General features: G+C 38.3%; 1 protein-coding gene and 1 non-coding gene across 2 annotated transcripts in view; both read right to left on the bottom strand.

Annotated features, from left to right (window-relative positions):
* Positions 1-20884, bottom strand: part of SEC62 (SEC62 homolog, preprotein translocation factor) — a 43382-nt gene extending 22498 nt beyond the window's left edge. Inside the window, exons 1-5 of the mRNA XM_003924954.4 lie at positions 20777-20884; positions 11783-11891; positions 10455-10560; positions 3941-4145; positions 3610-3702 (exon numbers count right to left, since the gene is read on the bottom strand). Of these exons, the coding sequence (XP_003925003.1) occupies positions 3610-3702; positions 3941-4145; positions 10455-10560; positions 11783-11891; positions 20777-20812 (549 nt within the window). The 5' untranslated portion in view covers positions 20813-20884. The remainder of the gene's footprint in view (positions 1-3609; positions 3703-3940; positions 4146-10454; positions 10561-11782; positions 11892-20776) is intronic.
* Positions 15898-16032, bottom strand: LOC120368398 (U4 spliceosomal RNA). The gene has a single exon (XR_012519398.1). It is a non-coding gene; the product is annotated as a U4 spliceosomal RNA (small nuclear RNA).
* Positions 20885-21190: the final 306 nt, after the last annotated feature.

Raw genomic sequence — 21190 nt, 5'->3', positions numbered from 1 at the left:
AAGACAGTGTGGCGATTCCTCAAGGACCTAAAAATAGAAATCCCATTTGACCCAGCAATCCCATTACTGGGTATATATCCAAAGGATTATAAATCATTCTACTACAAGGACACGTGCACACGAATGTTCATTGCAGCACTGTTTACAATAGCAAAGACCTGGAACCAACCCAAATGCCCAATGATGATAGACTGGATAGGGAAAATGTGGTACATATACACCATGGAATATTATGCAGCCATCAAAAACGATGAGTTCACGTCCTTTATAGGGACATGGATGAACCTGGAAACCATCATTCTCAGCAAACTGACACAAGAGCAGAAAATCAAACACCGTATATTCTCGCTCATAGGCGGGTGTTGAAAAATGAGAACACATGGACACAGGGAGGGGAGCACTACACACTGGGGTCTGTTGGGGGGAAATGGGGGAGGGGCGGGGGGGTGGGGAGGTGGGAAGAGATAGCATGGGGAGAAATGACAGATACAGGTGAGGGGACGGAAGGCAGCAAAGCACACTGCCATGTGTGTACCTATGCAACAATCTTGCATGTTCATCACATGTACCCCAAAACCTAAAATGCAATAAAAAAAAAAAAAAAAAAAAAAAAAAAAAAAAAAAAAAAAAAAAAAGTTCTAATGTCACATTAGAAAGTTATGCTTAATTCTATACTTTAGGTCCCCTAAAGCAATCATCAACCTCTTAACATATGAGAAGTACCTTCTAAGGTAAATAAATTCCAAAGATCTTTCCTTTAGTAGTAGTGGTTTTTCTGGCACTGGAAAATGATTATAAAAAAACTGTAAATTCTATAAAGCACTTAAGTAAATTTATATGTTCGTACACACACACACACACACACACACACACATATATTTTTTTTGGAGATAGAGTCTTTCTCTGTTGCCCAGGCTGGAGTACAGTGGTGTGATCATGGCTCACTGCAGCCTCTGCCTCCTGGGTTCAAGCAATTCTCCTGCCTCAGCCTCCCAATTAGCTGGGAATACAGGCATATGCCACCACGACTGGTTAATTTTTGTATTTTTAGTAGAGACGGGGTTTCACCATGTGGGCCAGGATGGTCTTGATCTCCTAACCTTGTGATCCGCTCGCCTTGGCCTCCCAAAATGCTGAAATTACAGGTGTGAGCCACCACACCTGGCCTGTTCTTACATACATTTAAAAATTTGTTTGGCCAGGCTCAGTGGCTCACGCCTGTAATCCCAGCACTTTGGGAGGCCGAGGCAGACGGATCACTTGAGGTCAGGAGTTTGAGATCAGCCTGGCCAACATGGTGAAACACCGTCTCTACTAAAAATACAAAAATTAGCTGGGCACGGTAGCAGATGCCTGTAATCCCAGCTACTCGGGAGACTGAGGCAGGAGAATTGCTTGAACCCAGGAGGTGGAAGTTGCAGTGAGCTGAGATCATGCCACTGCACTCCAGCCTGGGCGACATAGCAAGACTCTGGTCTTGGGGGTGGGGGGAAGAATTGTTCATGTGTGCAAATCATTATTTATTCAACCAAAACACCAGCAATTGTCAACCTATTTGTCCCTAATGTTAATGATGAACCAGTTTGGGATAAAAGCACAGTTCAGACAGATTCCAGCCAGGCCCTATTACAGATCTAGTATCTCTCAACTTCACCCTTTTCTCTCCTGATAAGACACAAGAATCATTACTAAAGATCATCCTTGGACGAACATAAAGTTTCTCTAACTGTAATAATTTCATTGTCCACTACTCCATGGAGGGCCTGTAGCCTATAAGCTGGGAACCACTACTTGAAAGCTTAATTTACTTTTATCGGGCTATTATTTTGCACAACAGGAATTTACTTCATTCAGATCAGCACTCTGATTATTCATCCACAAAACTCAGTTTTAAGAAATAAATTCTTAGTTTCTATAAATAACAGTACTCTTCCATTTCTATATTGACCAGAACTCTTTCTTGTCTTTCCAACTTGGTTCTTCTATGTCTAACACCAGAGGTTTCCACTTTAACCTCTTATTTTTTATCCTGCTCATTTCCTTGGGAATCAGAGTCATAGACGTTATTTCTGCCAGTTTCCAATCTAAAAAAACATGTTTTAAAAAAATTATATTTCACAACTTTAAAAGTTTTGGAGTGCACGCTGCTTTCTACAAAATAAAATCTAGGTTTTTTCAGGACAGCAAGCACCATACTTTTGCTCAGGCTGCTTCCTTCCCTAATAGACCTAAACTCCTTTCTGGTACACCTGACAAGCTGCCAGTCGTCCTTAAAGGTGAACCCCAAGTGTCCTTTTGACCCTTCTTATCCTTCCTGACTAAATTATTCCTAATTGGTGCTCTCACGCCATTAATGCTTACCACACTGTACTATACTAACATGTTTAAGTGCTTGTATCTTTGCTAGAGATTTTACCCAATTTATCAAGCTATTCCCAACACCTATAAAAGTGTCTGGCACATAGCTGATGCTCAAGGTTTAACTGAGGGCATTTGAGCCTTCACATTAAGACTTACGGTTGCCTATTACAATGACTCTTAACCAGGGGTTCACATCAGAGTCACCTGAGGACACCTTATTATAGATATATAATCCTCGTCCACAATCCCACTCTAGATATTATCATGCAAGTATGTTTGGGATAAGCCTAGGGCACATGTTTTTGAAAAGCTCTCCCAGAATGTAAAACACATACCCGTAGGAGCCACTACTTTATAGATGTTACTTTTGCATATGTAAGGCATGAAAGTATATATCTTGAATTCCACAACACTTCAAAGGCCAATATATAACTAATGTTTATGTCCTGATGAAGTGACTAAATTAATCAGTCTTTATGGAAGGCTACCACCAGACAAATCTTCCATTACAAATGATAACGGCAAAGCATCAAGTAATGTTGAAAATTTTAAGCCCCTCAAGTGATATATCCGACTTATATTCTGTAAGAGACAGAGACCTGTACTTCTCCTATAAAATAAAAACATCTCCTATTCTGTTCTTTTTTTCTTTGATAATAATGGAAACCCTATATTTTGGTTGGGCAAATAATCACCCTGTCTAAAAAGTGCATTTCCAAGATTTTGCTTCTTGTATGCATGACCATGTGACTATGTTCTGGCCAATGGAACTCAAGCAGAAGTGAAATTGCCAGCTTTCTGGACAGTTTCCTTAAAGTGGTCTCCTTAAAGAGGAGATATATTCTTCACTCTCCTTTCCTCTTTTTGATGCAGATATAAGGTTGGCAGTCATTTTGGACCATGAGGTAACCTTAGCTAGAAGCCTCAGACAGAGGAGAAAAGAAGAGCCTGGATCCACCATGGAGCTGACATATCTGTACAGCTTACCTACAGATTTCACTGATGAGGAAGAAATAAGCATCTATTTTGTATTAAGATGCTTTTACTTCAGGTCTCCTATCACAGCCAACTCTGACTTTTAAAAATCTGAATCAGAGAAACTATGGATTTTTAAAAATAGAGTTGCTTTTATATATTTAAGTGCATGATTACATTTCTCAATATTTTTCCTTTTATTAGTGAAGGCATCAAACATATTTCTGAGAACTGCTACAGAAAACTGAACTTCTAGTTATAGGCTACTCTCACCTCATTTCCATCCAGAAAAACTTGATCATCATGTGGCTCAAGTTTGAATTTTTTCTTAGTTTCCTTCTTTTTGGGAGTTCCTGGAGTTTCCTCCTATGGAAACATAATTTGAATAGAAGAAATAATATAAGCAAGCAAAAAATAGGACATTCATAGTCAAAAAATTTTCACTATTTGTAACACAAAATAAAAATTCTCAATGTTATTTATAATAATCCTAATATAGGTATCTCAGGTGGGTGTTACATAATATTTAATGTGCTCATAAGCCAGTAGTGATCATGTACACATAATGATTTTTTAATTATTACTTAATTTTAGATTAACTCACCTTTTTGGATTCTTCCTTTTCACCATCTTTTTTTTTCTCTTTTTCTTTTTTTGTCTTCTCATCCTTTATATTTTCTTTCTTGCCCTTTTTATCTTCTTCTTTTCCACTTTCAGCTTTTCCTTTATCTTTTTCTTTCTTTATGTCTTTATCATATTTCATTTTCATTACTTTTAGTGCCCGATGAAAAAACTGCTTCTTTAAAAGCCTTAGGGAAAAACAGGTATGGCATTACACTCCCCATATAGATATAGACTAAAAAGGAAAAATATCAAGACCTGAAAAAAATAAGCAAAGGAAGAGATATATTGGCAACTTACAAGAGAAATTACAACTAGTATGCCCATGGAAAAGTAGTCAACTCTACCACTAAATCAAAAAACTTTATAGTCAATTATATAAAAGTTATCAAAACTCAGTGATATTCAATGTAATTTTCACTTTTAATGATGTAACAAGTATAAAAGAGATTATAGGTTTGAGATTATCCATATAAAGACTTTCTGGGTTCATTTAGAGTAATCAAGACTCAGCTTCACTTTATGTTCACAAAGTGAAATGTAAGAGCTGACATAATAAAGAAAGGAGAAAATAAACAGTTTTAAGAAATGTTAACAGATCAAAAGTAATGATTTGGTTGATCCAAATAACGTCTTTTCAGCTTTCTTGGTGATATTTTTTCTCTAGGTACTTCACAATTCAGTCTGCCACTGTAATGGAATATCTTCAATTAAGTAATGAATAATTAAATATACTAAGGTGAGATTTTTGGACTCTGGAAAGGACTTGCACAACATCAAACTGAAAAATGTGCAATATATTGGCAAAACATGATGTATTCCTAGTTTCACTAATTTCTCTCTAAATACATTGTTTTTCCCTCTTTTTAGTAGTTGTTATTCTATTTTATATTCTCATCTTAGGGCCTACACATTGGCTATCTTTACTTTAGACATCCTCTTTCCCCAAGTAAGCATGTCCTTTTGTTTGACGCCCTCACTTCCTTCATCAAGTTTTCCCTCAACCGCAACCTACTGTTTAAAATCTAAGCCCACCTTCCCATTCTCTCGTTTCCTGTTATCCTATTCATAGCACTTACCTTCTAACTCACTATAAAATTTGTTACAGTTGTTTGCTCCTTTCTAGACTAAACTTAAGAGAGAGAGATCCTTGCTTTATTCATTTTTTATCTGACCCCAAATTAAGTCAACCTTGCTTGGCAGTTTCTCTAACCTTATAATCTTATTAAGAAATTGGGTTGCCCTTATTTTTGTCATCTAAAAGTCACTTTTTCAGAATTCCTGATTGGTTTCTTCATTCCTGCCTTGATAATGTACAACTACCACAATACAACCTAGAAGCTGGGTCTCAGTGCCTGCTCACGGTGACTATCTAGCTACCTTTCTACTCACACCTCACTGGTGCCTGCTCCAGCACATCACACCACTTGTTAACTAGATACTTTCTTCCTGCCCAGATAGCCACTTCTTGTTGTCATTGTGTTCAGTACCTTGCAGCACCTGTGTTTTACCTGCCTGGCTGGGCTTCCATCTGCTGCCCAGTTAGGTCCAGCTTATGAGCACTTCCACAAAGCTGATTTCTAGGTTTCCTCATTTGGCCCATACTACCTATTTGTAAGACCTATTTTTAAATTATGCAAATATGACTGTGCATATAATTGTACATATAATGCTCAAATTGCCCCCCAAAATACTACCATCACATCTGCTATAAATACATATACATAAACAAACAAAAATCTGAAATGAGAGCTTAATGATTAACTACTTAAGAGTACAAAGTGGAATTTAAGAATAGCAGTGGGATTTTTGAATATGAAGTACAATCTTATAGTTTTTACTCTTCTTCAGACTATCTTACGAAAAAAATCTATAATGAAAATAACTATCTAATTTTCTTTTTTTAAGCGCATGTTCTTCACATGTACCCCAAAACCTAAACATTCTAATTTTCTTTGTGCACTTACGTAATCTCCAGATTTTCTGTCAAGAAACATTACCACTCAAAATGAAAATAAAAATACACCCTGTTCATCATGTTAATTGAAAAACCAGCATTTTATAATGCAGTACATATACATGTCCATATATTAAGAGCACATGTGTACACATACAGATACTTGAAGTATCTAGTCTCATGATAATGTGGCTATCTATGAAGCAACAGTATTAGTAATTTGGATTTTCTTCTAAATCATTTGCAATATTTTCTATTTTCTCAAATTTACCTTAATGGAAAAAATTATTCTTAATAAAGAAATAATTTTAAAACAAATCATGAAACTTTAGTAGAAAAAAAGCCTTTCCCCTGATGAGCAGATACAAAGAAAGGAATAGAACCAGCAGGATCATCTGCTTCTGTCAACTTTCCTACACAGCTGCCCACCCCCATGAAAGAAAGGTAGACTATTAACTTTCAATCAAATTGGTGTTGCAAATAATTTCACAGTTAGGTAGAAAGATGAGACTGACATTATTTAAAATTAGTATAGTATCAGAGCCTCCATTTGCCTGGCTTTAAACACATGATAGAGAACACACTATTAACATAAAGCTCTCTGACATTTTCACAAAACTACTCAATACTTTCCTCTGTCAGTGTGTTCTATGCCCTTTGCTTGGAATGAATTTCCTTTCTTCTCTTGTTTGTTGGGTAATCACTTATTTAGGTTTCAAAATTTACTTAAAACATTTTTCTGTATGAAGTCATTCTTCCTAGTTCCACTACCTCTCTTCCTTATAGAACACACTGCATTGTAATTAGTTATAAATCTTCCATAAAAGATCAGAATATGTGTTTTGATATAGTGACCAAGTCATAGTCACTGTTGTATTCCTGGAGCCTGGCATATCTGTCGAATAAGTCGTTTTAAAACAGCTTGGAAAAAGTTTTAAAAATTGCTTCTGCATTTTTTCCCCTCACCTCCATCATTTTTCAGATTTAACAAACATGTATTAAATCCCAGACATGTTGAGGACTTTCACCAATGTGGCAAAGGTGAGTTTTTATGAAGTGCTCACACTGTTGTAACTGTTATGGAGTTACAATAAACTATAAAACAGTCTTAAAATTGTTTTCAGATTTAGCTGGCAAGAGATTTTTTAAAAACTAACACATACGCAGCAATTCTAAAATAATTAAGGGCCAAACTGGGAGATACTAACTTGATAAACTCAGTAGAACTTCAGATACAAAGGCTGATGAAGGCTGGAGGGCCTGGGGAATAGTACATGATAGAGGAAGGTCTTGAGGGATCTGTGATATTGAGAGGCAGGTGGGACAGAGGGAAGAGAACCATTTAGGGAAAGTGGCAAGTTACGACAGAAAAAAAGACCAGAAGAGAAAATGAGTGTGGCAGGTGCACAAGACTGAGGACGACAGAACTGGACTTGAGCGGGGGGTGGGGGGGGGGTGGTCACTGATACAAAGCCTTGTGGAGACTTAACCTAGTATGTATGAGTTCATTCATGATATAGGCCATAAAAAGGTACAGATCACATTAGAAAAGATTGTTTTATCATCCTGCATTTTCCTATTTTGATTTTCCTCAGACTCTCTCATGCCACTTAGCTGCTTCAGAAACAAACTGATTGACAGTATTAGAGGATGCCAAAAAAAGAAACTGGACAAGGGTCCCTTTGTGATTTTGTCTGCTACTGGGCAGGAACTCATGAGGACCGGCCAACAAGATTCTATGGTTGTACTGGAAGTGGCTCTGAAGACCTTAAAGTTATGCTACTCTCATTTATTTTAGTGCAGAAAGGACTCAAACAATCTGACATCGATGGGAAGAGCATCTACAATGAAAACTGAGTGTGTCTTTGGACACTCTCTGTACTCTTGTCTTTTGAGCTTTTCAAATAACAAGGTACCAAGGCTCCTCAAAAGCCAAGAAATGTGGATTCATACTGGCTGCTCTCCTCAGAAATTTGGGCTCACAGATATAATATCCCCCAAAATAGCTCCATTAAATGCATTAACATTTTCATAGAGGAGACAGTATAAAGCAGTATTTGAGAACACAGATTATGGAGACAGGCTGCTAGCTTTAGAATCCTAGATCTGCTACTTACTAGCTGTGTAGCCTTAGACAAAGTACTTAAGTGTTCTATGCCCAGTTTCTGCATTTACAGCATCTCTTAATTTTTCTTTTTTTTTTTTGAGACACAGTTTCGCTCAGGCTGGAGTGCAATGGCGCGATCTCGGCTCACTGCAACCTCCGCCTCCTGGGTTCAAGCAATTCTCGTGCCTCAGCCTCCTGAGTAGCTGGGATTACAGGCACATGCCACCATGCCCAGCTAATTTTTTTGGTATTTTTAGTAGAGACGGGGTTTCACCATGTTGACCAGGATGGTCTTGATCTCTTGACCTCGTGATCCACCCGCCTCGGCCTCCCAAAGTGCTGGGATTACAGGCTTGAGCCACCATGCCTGGCGCATCTCTTAATTTTTATACCACATGTAAAAAATATATTTGTTTTGTGGCAGGTAAGGAAGTTTGTATTTTTTTTTCCTTTGGAGACAGAGTCTTGCTCTGTAGCCTAGGCTGGAGTGCAGTGGCGAGATCTTGGCTCACTAAAACCTCCACATCCCAAGTCCCAGTTCAAGCAATTGTCTTCCCTCATTCTCCCGAGCAGCTGGGATTATAGGAACATGCCACCATGCCTAGCTAATGTTTGTATTTTTAGTAGAGATGGAGTTTCACTATGTTGGCCAGACTGGTCTTGAACTCCTGACTTCATGATCCACCAGCCTTGGCCTCTCAATTAGTTTTGTTTTTAAGACAGAGTCTTGCTTCATCACCCAGGCTGGAGTGTAGTGGTGCATCTTGGCTCACTGCAACCTCTGCCTCCTGGGCTGAAGCTCTTCTCTTGCCTCAGCCACCCAAGTAGCTGGAACTACAGGCGCATGCCACCATGCCTGGCTAATTTTTGTATTTTTGGTAGAGGTGTGTTTCGCTGTTAGCCAGGCTGGTCTTGAACTCCTGGCCTCAAGTGATCTGCCCACCTCAGCCTCCCAAAATGCCAGGATTACAGGCGTTAGCCACTGTGCCCAGCCTGGAAGTTTGTACTTTGGAGCTAATTCCATTAGCTTTTTATTTTTTCCCCAGGAGCACAGATTCAAGTTGCCCTGGATATATGCTCCCTGGAGCTAATTCTAACTAGACAAATTGCTACAAAAGAGAAGTAAATATCAACTGCACCAGTGTTAGGTCATCCTTGCCCCAACAATGAAACCTATTTTTTCTAACAGGTCTGTTAGTAACCTCTAGTCTTTGGCAACTAAAAATTTTAAGAAATATTTAATAATTCTTTAACTTGACAGTTTGAGAAACCAGGTTGTGAAATACTGGTTTTTACAAGGGTTCTTAGGTAGCTGATACTTTAAGTGCCATTAGATAAAATATTATTACACATAAAATAATCTAAAAATCCCCAAAGATAAGCTTTAGTATTATGAAAACAAAATTTAGTTAACATATATTAAGAAAATGCTTAATATTTAGAAAACTAAGAAAAAAAGAAAAAGGAAAGAAAAACTAGCATACTTTTTTCCAAAAGGAAGATGATTTTGTCTTTTAGGTAAACCACTCACCATCAAAAGTTTTTTCAAAACAGAAAAAGTATCTATTATTTAAAAAAATGTATATTACTGAATTAGCTGTATTTCATCTTGAAATTCTCAGAAAAAGACAAGGTAGATGTTGCAGCTGCCTCAATTTTAGAAGAAATACATTAGCAAACACTAAACCAAATAGAAAAGGGTATGTGGCTTATGGCTCAGAGTGTAGGCACTAAAAAACCAGCGGTAACATAGCTAATAGGAATCCCTGAAAAAGTTTTGAAAAAAACACTCCCCAACCAATTTGCTCTACAAAAGAAAGAACTTTCTTTTCTACTGTAGGCACTGATAGATAATTTCTTTTTTTTTTTTTTTTTTTTTTTTTAGACGGAGTTTCGCTCGTTACCCAGGCTGGAGTGCAATGGCGCGATCTCGGCTCACCGCAACCTCCGCCTCCTGGGTTCAGGCAATTCTCCTGCCTCAACCTCCTGAGTAGCTGGGATTACAGGCACGTGCCACCATGCCCAGCTAATGTTTTGTATTTTTAGTAGAGACGGGGTTTCACCATGTTGACCAGGATGGTCTCGATCTCCTGACCTCGTGATCCACCTGCCTCGGCCTCCCAAAGTGCTGGGATTACAGGCTTGAGCCACTGAGCCCGGCACTGGTAGATAATTTTTATTGCTGACCCTTCAGCAGGCTGACAAATATATAAAAGTAATGGAACATAAATAAAAATTATATACAGTTAAAAGTATAGTAGTCTAATACCAAACACATTTCCAGAGGTACCAAAGAAATACAGGTTACATGTGAAAACTGTATTTGGGTTACGTTGTAGTATCACTACATTTAATGATGTAAGGAGTTTTAGGACTATGGAGAAAATTTAAAATTATTATGTTTTTCCTCATTAAGAAATAAACGGTACCTACCTGTTGCAGTAGTCAACCACAGACTCCCTGGTTGTAAATAAAGCTTCTTCTCCTTTCTTGGCCTTTGCCCACTTTGAATCCAAAAGACAATCCACTGCTTTTGAAGCTAAACAAGAAATCAATTATTTTAAATTTAGTATACATGGGAATTTAATTTTATAAAGTGAAATTTCAACATTCTGGCAACAAAAAAGAAAACCAAACTCAACAGAAAATTAAATCTAACATGATCATGATTAATAGTTCTCCAAAACCTCAACCTGTGAAACATATTAAGTATCTTTTAAAAGTCATGCTGGGAAATAATGACATTCAGAAATACCAAGTAAAGCAAGATGAATTAATAGGAAAATATTAAAAATTTTTAAATATCTGTATGGAACTATCACTATTACTAATCACAAGCATATGTAGATAAAAACCAAAATGTTTGCCCTTCCCTGCGAGTAATGAAAGTTCTCAAGTTTTACTCTAATAAACTGAGAAATAAGGTCTGTGAACAATCTACTGCTGTCAAAAGAAACAGCTAAATATATTATCTCTAAAGAGATTAGCATATCTATTTTTTTAACTTGTAATGAATGTCAAAATCATTAATAACACTAAAGGAAGACAAGATAAAGGAATTTTCTTCTTTACTGGCAATTTAGTTTAGTTTAGTTTTGTTTTTTCGAAGAGACAGGTTCTTGCTCTGTCACCCAGGCTGGAGTACAGTGGCGGGATCACAGCTAACCACAGACTCTAACTCCTGGGCTCAAGCCATCCTCTCACTTCAGAGGTGCATGCCAACATATTCATCTCAATTTATGTAGCGATGGGGTCTCTTTGTGTTGCATAGACTAGTCTTGAATTCCTCACCTCAAGCAATCTTCCTGCCTTGGCTTCCCAAAGTGTTGGGACTATAGGTGTGAGCCACAGCACCCAGCTGCAATTCACTTTTAATTGATGAGAAAGGCAAACTCAACCTCTATTTATAAGCTCCGGTGCTATATTATAAATGACATCAGCTTATAATGACATTGTTTGGAAAAAGGAAGCCAAAGCTTGGTTCTACATACGTGTACTATTTGAACAAAAGGTAGTATTTTAAAATACTGAAAATAAATCCTGTTTTAAAAAGTTTCCAACAATTGTTATTAGAAAATACTTTATCTTCTTATTATAGACATTTTCAATCACAATAGGAAAGAACAGAATAATCAACTGCCACATGCCCATCACCAGAACAATCACATTTGGAAAGCATTTTTAAAACTTCTACATATCCCAAATGTGGGTTAACTTTATAAGACAGGTACACTAATATGATTTTATTGATATAATCCTACCAATAAAATAATCAACCCGGTGACCCATCATATTGGTGGATTTTGTTGGACAGTTGAATCGAAGATACTTGGCTACAGCCTTCTCTTCTTTAGATGGCTCACCAACTTCCTGCAACATATGAATATTAATTTAGTATAATTATCTACTTTAGAAATTCATGCACTGAAGAATTTATAAATCTATTTTATGAATCTTTTCAAGTGGGGTACAGGCCTTGCTTTCAAGCTTTCTTTGGAGCAGACCCAGTAATGTATTCAAAAGATAAATGGAGACTTAAAAACCTATGTTTTTCAAATATAAGTTGGTAGAGGCAAAGCCTATCTGTTTCTTGGCTCCAACTATGAGCCATTTGAGTTGTTTTTTCTACTATAAACTACTTTGTACCAGTTCTTTTTTTCTTTTTTCTTTTTTTTTTTTTTTGATATGGAGTCTCGCTCTGTCACCCAGGCTAGAGGGCAATGGTGCAATCTCTGCTCACTGTCTGCTTTTGCCTCCCAAAGTGCTGGGATTATGGGCGTGAGCCGCCTCAGGTAGCCTATAGTCTCTTTTTATAAGCCACGAACTGGTAATTAAAAACATAAGATGTCGCCAACAGTGAGTACCCACATATAAGCAGAAACAAGTGTCAAAAACAAATGTTAAAATAACAGCCAAAGGTATGTATCCTGAAAAATGGACAATAGATCACAGGAGTAGTTCTCAAATTAATCAATGATAGTTGCCCCAATGTAATAGCCATAAGAGCTACTGAGACACTGACAATCTGTATTTTCTTTCCTTTCCTCTTGTGGTTGCAGATACCAGGCCCTCCTGGGACTGTCTTTCTCATCTTCTCTTCTCCAGTACGGGTGAGGCAAAAATAAAAAATGCAGAAAGCGATATTACTATCTCATTTGAAGAGGTGATTAACAGAAGTGCACTGACAGAGTGGTTTTGGAACGGCTGTTTTAATCTTTCTTTGCTTTCTTTCTTCTATACTTTTTCTCAAATTTTCTATTACTTTCTTCATTGTTTCTCATTCCCCATCTTCCCTTTATTCCCTTTCATTTGGAACTCCTTTAATTTGACAACTCCTCCTGCGTACTTATTTTCCCTACCCACGTACTGAAGAAAATGAAGGCAGTCTATGTTTGTACTCATATTAGGTATAAACTTTCAAAAGTTGTCTTATTGCTGGAAGCTACTGAAACAAATGCACTGAACTTAATTACTGTCTTTAATGACATGCTGAAGCACAATACACAGAACATTCAATATTTCTAGCAACAAATAAAAATGTGAATGATTTTAGGAAGGTCTGTTTCTTTAAAGAACAAAATGCCAAATAATAGTACAAAACTATCTGCCAAAAATCTAAGATGCTAAGAATTAATGCTAAAGACAGTTGTTTCAAGTAAAAAAATTCTAATGAAGCAAAATAGAAAAAAAAAATCTACCTAACTTATCTATTTTTATGTCAGATTTTCCCAAAGTTCAGATAAGCCTGAATTCAGTTATGTCTGAAGAAAATAAAGAATCAACAAACCTAGGTTTCAGCTTTAACTTTATCCCGAAAAGGAATAATTTGTTAGATGAAGTGAAAGTTTGTGTTTTGGCTGAGTCTCTTGGCAGCTACATCTTTCATTTTTTCCTTTGTATTTCCCAAGTCTTCTACTTCCAGTAGCCCAATTACCAGCGCGAGATCATACAGTGTATCCTACAGTATGCAACTACCAGCTGTGGGCTATTTGTGGCAATAAAAATTAAAAGCCCAAACCACACAACCCAAAAGAAGAGTACCGTAAAAAGCAAGTATTTATGAAATTAAAACTTTTATATATAAAAATATGTATCACAAAAAATAGAATCTTTTTTTTTTTTTTTTTTTTTTTGAGATGGAATCTTGCTCTGTTGCACAGGCTGGAGTGCAATGGTGCAATCTCAGCTCACCGCAACCTCCATCTCCCAGGTTCAAGTGATTCTCATGTCTTAGCCTCCCAAATAGCTGGGATTACAGGCGCCCACCACCATGCCCCATTAATTTTTTCTCAGAGACAGGGTTTCACCATGTTGGCCAGGCTGGTCTCAAACTCCTGACCTCAGGTAATCTACCAGCCTTGGCCTCCCAAAGTGCTGGGATTACAGATGTGAGCCACCATGTCTGGCCAAAATGTAGAATCTTAAAAAATGGCAAATTCAAAATTTAACACTCCAACTTCAGGAACAGTTACAAGATTCATAATGATTTATTTGAGACCTGACTACAAAATATACTTAGACATCACAAAAGGCAAAAATTCCTTATTAAAAATTTTGCAACCATGCTAAAATATATTAATATATGTTGGTATCAGGTATATTAAATAATAGTATTTAATTATGTTTGTAAAATATACTACACTTCTCAGAGCCTCAATCAGTAAATAATATTCTATGTATCCATACATCTGAAAAATACTATAAAAGTTGAAAATAAATGGTTTACAGAAACCAATTCTATTATATAATCACATCACACATGTGCAATTTTTTCCTCATCTGATACATCTGTTGTCAATTTAAAGTTTAACTAATTAACTGATAACTTGTTACTGGGAGGTGCTTGATTAAAAATTGTGGGGAAGAAGTCAGAATAAACATGACCTAGGCCAGGCACGGTGGCTCAAGCCTGTAATCCCAGCACTTTGGGAGGCCGAGGCGGGTGGATCATGAGGTCAAGAGATCGAGACCATCCTGGTCAACATGGTGAAACCCTGTCTCTACTAAAAATACAAAAAATTAGCTGGGCATGGTGGCGCGTGCCTGTAATCCCAGCTACTCGGGAGGCTAAGGCAGGAGAATTGCCTGAACCTAGGAGGCGGAGGTTGTGGTGAGCTGAGATCACGCCATTGCACTCCAGCCTGGGTAACAAGAGCGAAACTCCACCTCAAAAAAAAAGAATAAACATGACCTGTTCATTCAGACTTAACAGAGTGCTTACCCTATCACCTTTGGGTGCTACAGTTAACAGCAAAGATTTGTAAGGCATGGTATGTATACTCTGTTACATAACTATTAAAAGCAATAATTTCCCAATAAGAGGAGCAGAAAAAATATTCTTGAAATATGCAAAGTAGGATAGGTTGAGTGGCTCATGCCTGTAATCCCAGTACTTTGGGAGGCTGAGGCAGGCAGACTGTTTGAGCCCAGGAGTTCAAGATCAGGCTGGGCAACATGGTGAAATTCCTTCTCTACCAAAAAACAAAAAAAAAAAGAAAGAAAGAAAAAGAAAAATTAGCTGGGTGTGGTGGTGTACATCTGTAGTTCCAGCTGCTCAGGAGGCTGAGGCGAGAGGACCACCTGAGCCCTGGGAGGTTGAGGCTGCAGTAAACCGAGATCGCGACACTGCACTCTAGCCTGGGCAACAAAGTGAAAGCACACAAAGTAGAAGTGAGATTATCAATGTGGATGGGAACATTGGAAGAGGAAGCTGAATTCTGAAAGATGAACAAGTTTTGGGAAAATTGATTAAAAAGCCATAAATATTGTGGCTGAGAATGACACCAAATTTGGCTTCAGTATAGAAGCAAGTTAGGAACTGGGAGGTTAAGTGTGTAAAAGGAAAATAAAGAGCCATCAAGGTAGGCTGGGAAATTTCTACTTTACCCTGTAAGCAGCAGAAAAACCAATGGTAGTTTTTTAATAGAACATAATTAGAAAAACAATTTAGACATGATTTTGGTGGCTGTGTGAAGGATGAATTGGAAAAAAATGCATAAGGCAGTGAAATGGATGGAAGACTGCTGTAATAGTCAAGTTGTGACATGATACCGGACCATAAATGGTGAAAAAAATTAGATATTTGAAACTTTTCAAATGTAGAACAGATAGAACTCAATGATAAAGGATGAATGAAATGGCTAGGTAAAGATAACAGATTTCTAACTTTATCAGCAGAAAGGAAATTTGGGAGGAAGGTGATTGTAGAGAATGATAATATTAAATTTAGGCATGATACATATATACATATACTATTACTCAATTATACCATTCCTGAACACAGACATAAATATACTAATCTACTGACTGCTGACAGAGGGATTACACATAAACCCTGATTAAATATTAGGATACATAAAAATTGGGAAGTTATATGTATTATGCAATAGAGAATCTGATATTGTATGTATACACAACATTTAAAAATCTCATTTTAACAATTAATTTCAATTAGCAATAATCGCGCCTCGGATAAACCTCATTGGCTACGATACTGCCACTGCGCAAAGCTTAACAATTAATTTCAAGGTCACCAAACTTTTCCAAAACTGTATCCTTTCCTTTGTCAAGGCACTACCAAGCGGCAAGGAAAGGAAGAGATCCAGAAAGTATGGACCTGAATAATCACTCTTAACTAGACACAGGGTTAACTTGTTTACTGATACTTTCTTAAAGTACTGCAATTTATTAACTTATAATAAGTTACCATATTGTAGACTCCCTTTAATGCAACAAGATAATTTGTGCTATTGCTTGGGCTTTGAAGCCAGAAAGATAGATTGCTGTAGAAGAGTACCATGAGGCAGTTTCAGTGGCTAATGCTTGTAATCCCCACCACTTTGGGAGGCCAAGGTGGATCACCTGAGACCAGGAGTTAAAGACCAGCCTGGGTAACAAAGTGAGACTTCACCTCTACAAAAAATTTTTAAAAATTAGCTAGATGAGGTGGTGCACACCTGTAGTCCCAGCTAGTTGGGAGGTTGAGGCCAGAGGACCACTTGAGCCCAGGAGTTTGAGGCTGTAGTGAGCTATGATGCCATCACTGGATTCCAGCCTGGGCACCAGAGCGAGATCTTGTCACTTAAAAAAAAAAAAAAAAAAAAGAGAACCATGAGAACACGAACAGATAGTTGGAATTACAAGCACGAGCCAGCACATCCAAAGTGCATGGAGTTCTCACTTTCACTGCTCCTCTTCTTTTTGTTTGTACATTGGACTGCAGTACCTCCCCTCTTTGTTCTCTTTTGATGTGAAAGAATATTTTTTATAACTTTTCTAGAAGACTTCTAACAAGGTAAAGGCCTTTTGGGAATGGTAGCACCCACTAATAAAGAGAAACCAACCCATCAATCTTCAAACAAATGGAGAGAACTTCTTAGTTCAATCAATGAGCACAACTGTCTTAAAACAAGGACACTAAGAGTCAATAAATTTAGGCTGGACTGCTTTTCCTTTCTTTGCACCCAATACCAATACACTGGGCGCTGTAACTTACAATTCAAAATTGTTTAAATTGGAAGTTTGGTTAGAACACTTATAAAATGATTTAACAAATACGATTTTTACTTTAGCATACATCAACACGCAAATACCATAATAAAATAGAAGTTGCCATTTCTCAGTTATTTTAGCTAATATTTAACCTTTTTGAGAAAAAAGATACTACATCAAGAGTAAGTATGCCATGGGCATCAATCTTACAGAATTTATGATACAGAGGAACTTTTAAAAATTACTACAGCCAATAAAAATGAGCTTAGTTGGTCTGTCAATGATGAACTGAGCAAAAAAGAAAAAGGCTTGGTTCAAGCAGTATAAAATATTTGTGAAAATGCAAATAGTAGGTTAACAATAAAATCTGAAAGCTGGAGGGGACCTCAATCATTAGTAACACAGTGTGCTACAAATAAAGCTTTAGAAAAGTAGGTAGACAACAGCAGTGCCCTTCTGTAATACCTCCAACGCCCTCCTTCTGTACTCCTTCCTTAGCAATGGGTTTGCTAAACTGCAAAGCCCTCCATTAAGCCACTGGGGGGAGTTTTCTGATTTAGGACTGGCTTCCTGGGTTCTTTCTCTTTTCTTCAGAATATTCTGAGTGAGACCTCAGACCTGTATAGTCTGGCTATATAGTCCTAAATTTTTTCTTTTCCTCCCTTTCCAAAAATTAAGCACATAAGCCCATGATATGTCAAGGTTTTATTGCTTGCCAGGAAGACAGATGGGTGCAACAAAAATAACTAATAGAGGGTTATGAAAGTTCTAAGAATTAGCCATTTAAATGTCTCAAAACTCAACTGGATGTTTTACATATAAGCAGAATACTGAATGGGATGATTCTCTTTAGCAGGGAGAAGTCACACGAAGTCTTTATGTTGTACAATTCAATATAGAGACGCCAGGATTAAGGTATTTCAGAGCAACTTATTTTTTACCTATTGTGAGATGGAAAGAGTATTCAATTGGGAATTAGAAGACCTGGTCTAAATCTGGCTTTACTGTCTTGATTGATGATCCTAGATTAAGTCACAAAACCTTACTGGACCTCAGTTTATCTGAACAAACAAGGGTGTTGGGTGAGATCAGTAAGCTGTAGAATCACCACTCTGCTTTCATGTAAGGCTGAATCTGTGAAAAGGGGTTCCAAACAAACCCTACTAGATCCCTTTTAACTCTAAAATTTCTTGATACCAGGATTGTAAATCAGCTTCTAGTATGCAGCAGCACGTTGTTAACCTATTTGTAGTTACTGTATGAGTACATGTAGCTCACTTCTGGTTTTCAGTGACCAGTAACATGAGTCCAAGAAAGAAATGTGACAATAGTTCTCTTACTTGAAACTTTGATGGGACACGAGAATCTAAAATTACACTGAATTACACAGAAAAAGCAAATAAATTAGCTACTTTTGTTTAACCCTGAACTTATGTGTACATTGTATCTAACATTTCTCCCTAATGTGCAAACTACAATTAAAGATCACTGAATCTATTAAACATCTTTCTAAACATAAAACATCAAGTAACAAATGACTGAAACTCAGTTGGTATTACAGACCTTTTGACTAAAAAATTCTACAACAGGATCATTTTTGTAAGTTAAACTCTTAACTTTATTACATTTGATCTTTTTATCACAAGTGATGTATTTTAGAGTTTCTGATTATCTGGAATGATAAACCTGAGGTACTTTCTAAGTTAGTATGTTTTCATAAATGTGTTAGGCTGCATGCAAGTAGTACTCTAAGATCTCCCACAAACATTTTACACAGCCATGCAGAAAATTTCAAGGACGGGAAAAGAAATGTCACAATTTTGCAGTATGCCAAGTAGATTTTTAATAATCAGTCCTCAAATAATAGAAAGTAAATCGCTATACTCTCCCTAACTCCCAATCTAATAGATTATTTACTGAATAGAGAGCTGTTAATCTTTCTTCTGCATATCAAAGAGTGCCTAACAAAAACTAAAATAACAATCCAACCTAAATCCTTCATCCTGGGTAAGGAGTAGAATAGAAGGGAAGGGTTACATGCCAAACACTTTTAATAACTCCTAATAAATAAGTTGACTCACCTATTATTTTCACAGCAACGTTATGAGTTTTTTTTTTTTTCTTTCTTTCTTTCTTTTGAGGTAAATATCCCTTCTTGCAGATGCAGAAATTGAGGTAAAAATTAACTTGCTCAAAGTTACTGAACCAATAATTGGTGGAGGCAGGGTACAAACAGGCAGTCTCGCTCAAGTTTTAGCTCTCTGCCACTGTCTTACTCCACTGCCTCTGTTTAATATAAGATCACAACTAAAATAAGAGCAGCTATTCAAAAGGTGAATTATATAACCCTTACAACAATATTAAAGAGCAATTGGAATTGTAAAACAATGAGTATTAAAGGGCATAAAATCGTACTGTCAAGCGCAAATAAGGAGTTCAGTAAGTACAAATCTGACAATTTCAACATACAATCTAATAAAATATTGCATACCCATGTCAGAGGAGTAACACTAAGTCCCGAAAGATTAAGAACAGTATAATTAGAAACTTCTGCTGATCTTAAGACCTAGTCTGATCTCTCTGAACTTGAAATCTGCCCCTTTCTAATTCCCTTCTGTACCCTGTTCGGATCTACTTTATTTCTGCCAAATTGCGAAATTTCAAATTTGATGATCATGTGTGTCTTTTTCACAGCACTTAAAAACTTTCCAGAAGAATTTTAACTTGCATAGCTCAAAACACCTGTAGTGTAGGCCAATAAATTGATAAACTTAAAAAAAAAAATGAAGGGATAAAATGGAAGACAGAAAAAAATCATTCTTAGCCATGGTAAGGAACAGAAAGACATTGATGAGTATAACAATTTATGGTAAGCAGAGTAACAGTTTACCACATGTGATCAATTTATGAGGCCTTATGAAGGTTTCTCAGCACATCAGCTGATGAGACGACTAGTAAATATCCTGAGTCCAAGATGTTCTACATAATTAATCCTCCTGGGAAAGAACAAGAACGGGGGAAAATCGCAAGGAAGGAATTCACAAATGACATGCATGTGGAATGAGGGAGGGATGTTATGTAGGTTACGAGGATGACACACTGGCATGCTAAAGGTTTCAGGGAGCCACCAGCTCCTTGCAGCACCGAGGTCGTGGTTGTTTACACCATGTCGCCTGAAAAAAGGCCGGCAAGCTTCAAACGGACTATTAAGTTGATAACATTGAAGGGAAAGATGGGCAACGCAACTGAACATCTGGACGAGCAGATCGCCGCCTGGGCCCCGGGGCGGCTGACCAAGTCCAGATCATTCTCCCGTGCGGTCTATGCGCACAAAGAACCAGCTGCTTTAGGTCAGTCCTCCGCCTCCTGCTACCCCAATTACCGTGGCCTTAATTTCAAGACAGCTAAGGCCAGAAGATGGGATGAAGGGAGCGGAGGTGCCCCGGGAAGGGTCAGCGTCTGCGCCCCAGAGCAGGCTGACCTCCCAGCTCAGGCCCGGGACGGCGCGACCACAGGAACTCGGGGCCCGCAGCCGGATTCAGAGCGCGGCGCCTCCCTCCTTCCACCTCCGTCTCTGTCTCCGCCGTCACCAACACCGCCCCCCCTCAGGCCCCTCACAACAGCTCAGCCTACAGCCAGCTGCCTCGCGGCGGAATCTCTCCCCACCTCGCCCTTGCTTTCGCGCGCCCTTTTAGGGCGCTTTCCCCGCTCCTTCCACTTTCCAGCGGGCTGAAGCCCCCAGCCCCAGGGCTCGGCTTTGCTACCTGGATCCGTTTCTTGTGTCTCCTGCGTTCCGCCATGTTGGCCGCTCCGCCCGATTCCCTCTGACGTGGAGCGAGGAGGGGGCGGTGGAAACCTCGCGAGAGCGCGCCTCGAGACCCGTTATGTAACCCGCCGGCTGGCGCCGGGGGAAGGGGCTGGTCGGCCGCCGGGCCGGACCTGCGTTCGTTGGCGGTCCCTGCTCTCCCCTGTTCCCTTCGCTCCTGTTGTGCGGGAACTGGAGAATCCTTAGGACCAGGAGGAGGCAGAGAAGTGGATCAGAGAACAGGAGGGCTGGGAAGAGTCCTGGTGTCTCAAACTTGGCTGAGCATCTGAGTCACCTGAGAAGCTACCGAAATGTCGCTTCCCCGACCCCACCCCCTCAGAGTCACATTCTGTGCGTTTAGGGTGCGGCCTTC

The sequence above is a fragment of the Saimiri boliviensis genome, chromosome 9, assembly GCF_048565385.1.
Source record: "Saimiri boliviensis isolate mSaiBol1 chromosome 9, mSaiBol1.pri, whole genome shotgun sequence".
NCBI lineage: Eukaryota > Metazoa > Chordata > Mammalia > Primates > Cebidae > Saimiri > Saimiri boliviensis.
This window is presented reverse-complemented; position numbering and strand designations above follow the sequence as displayed.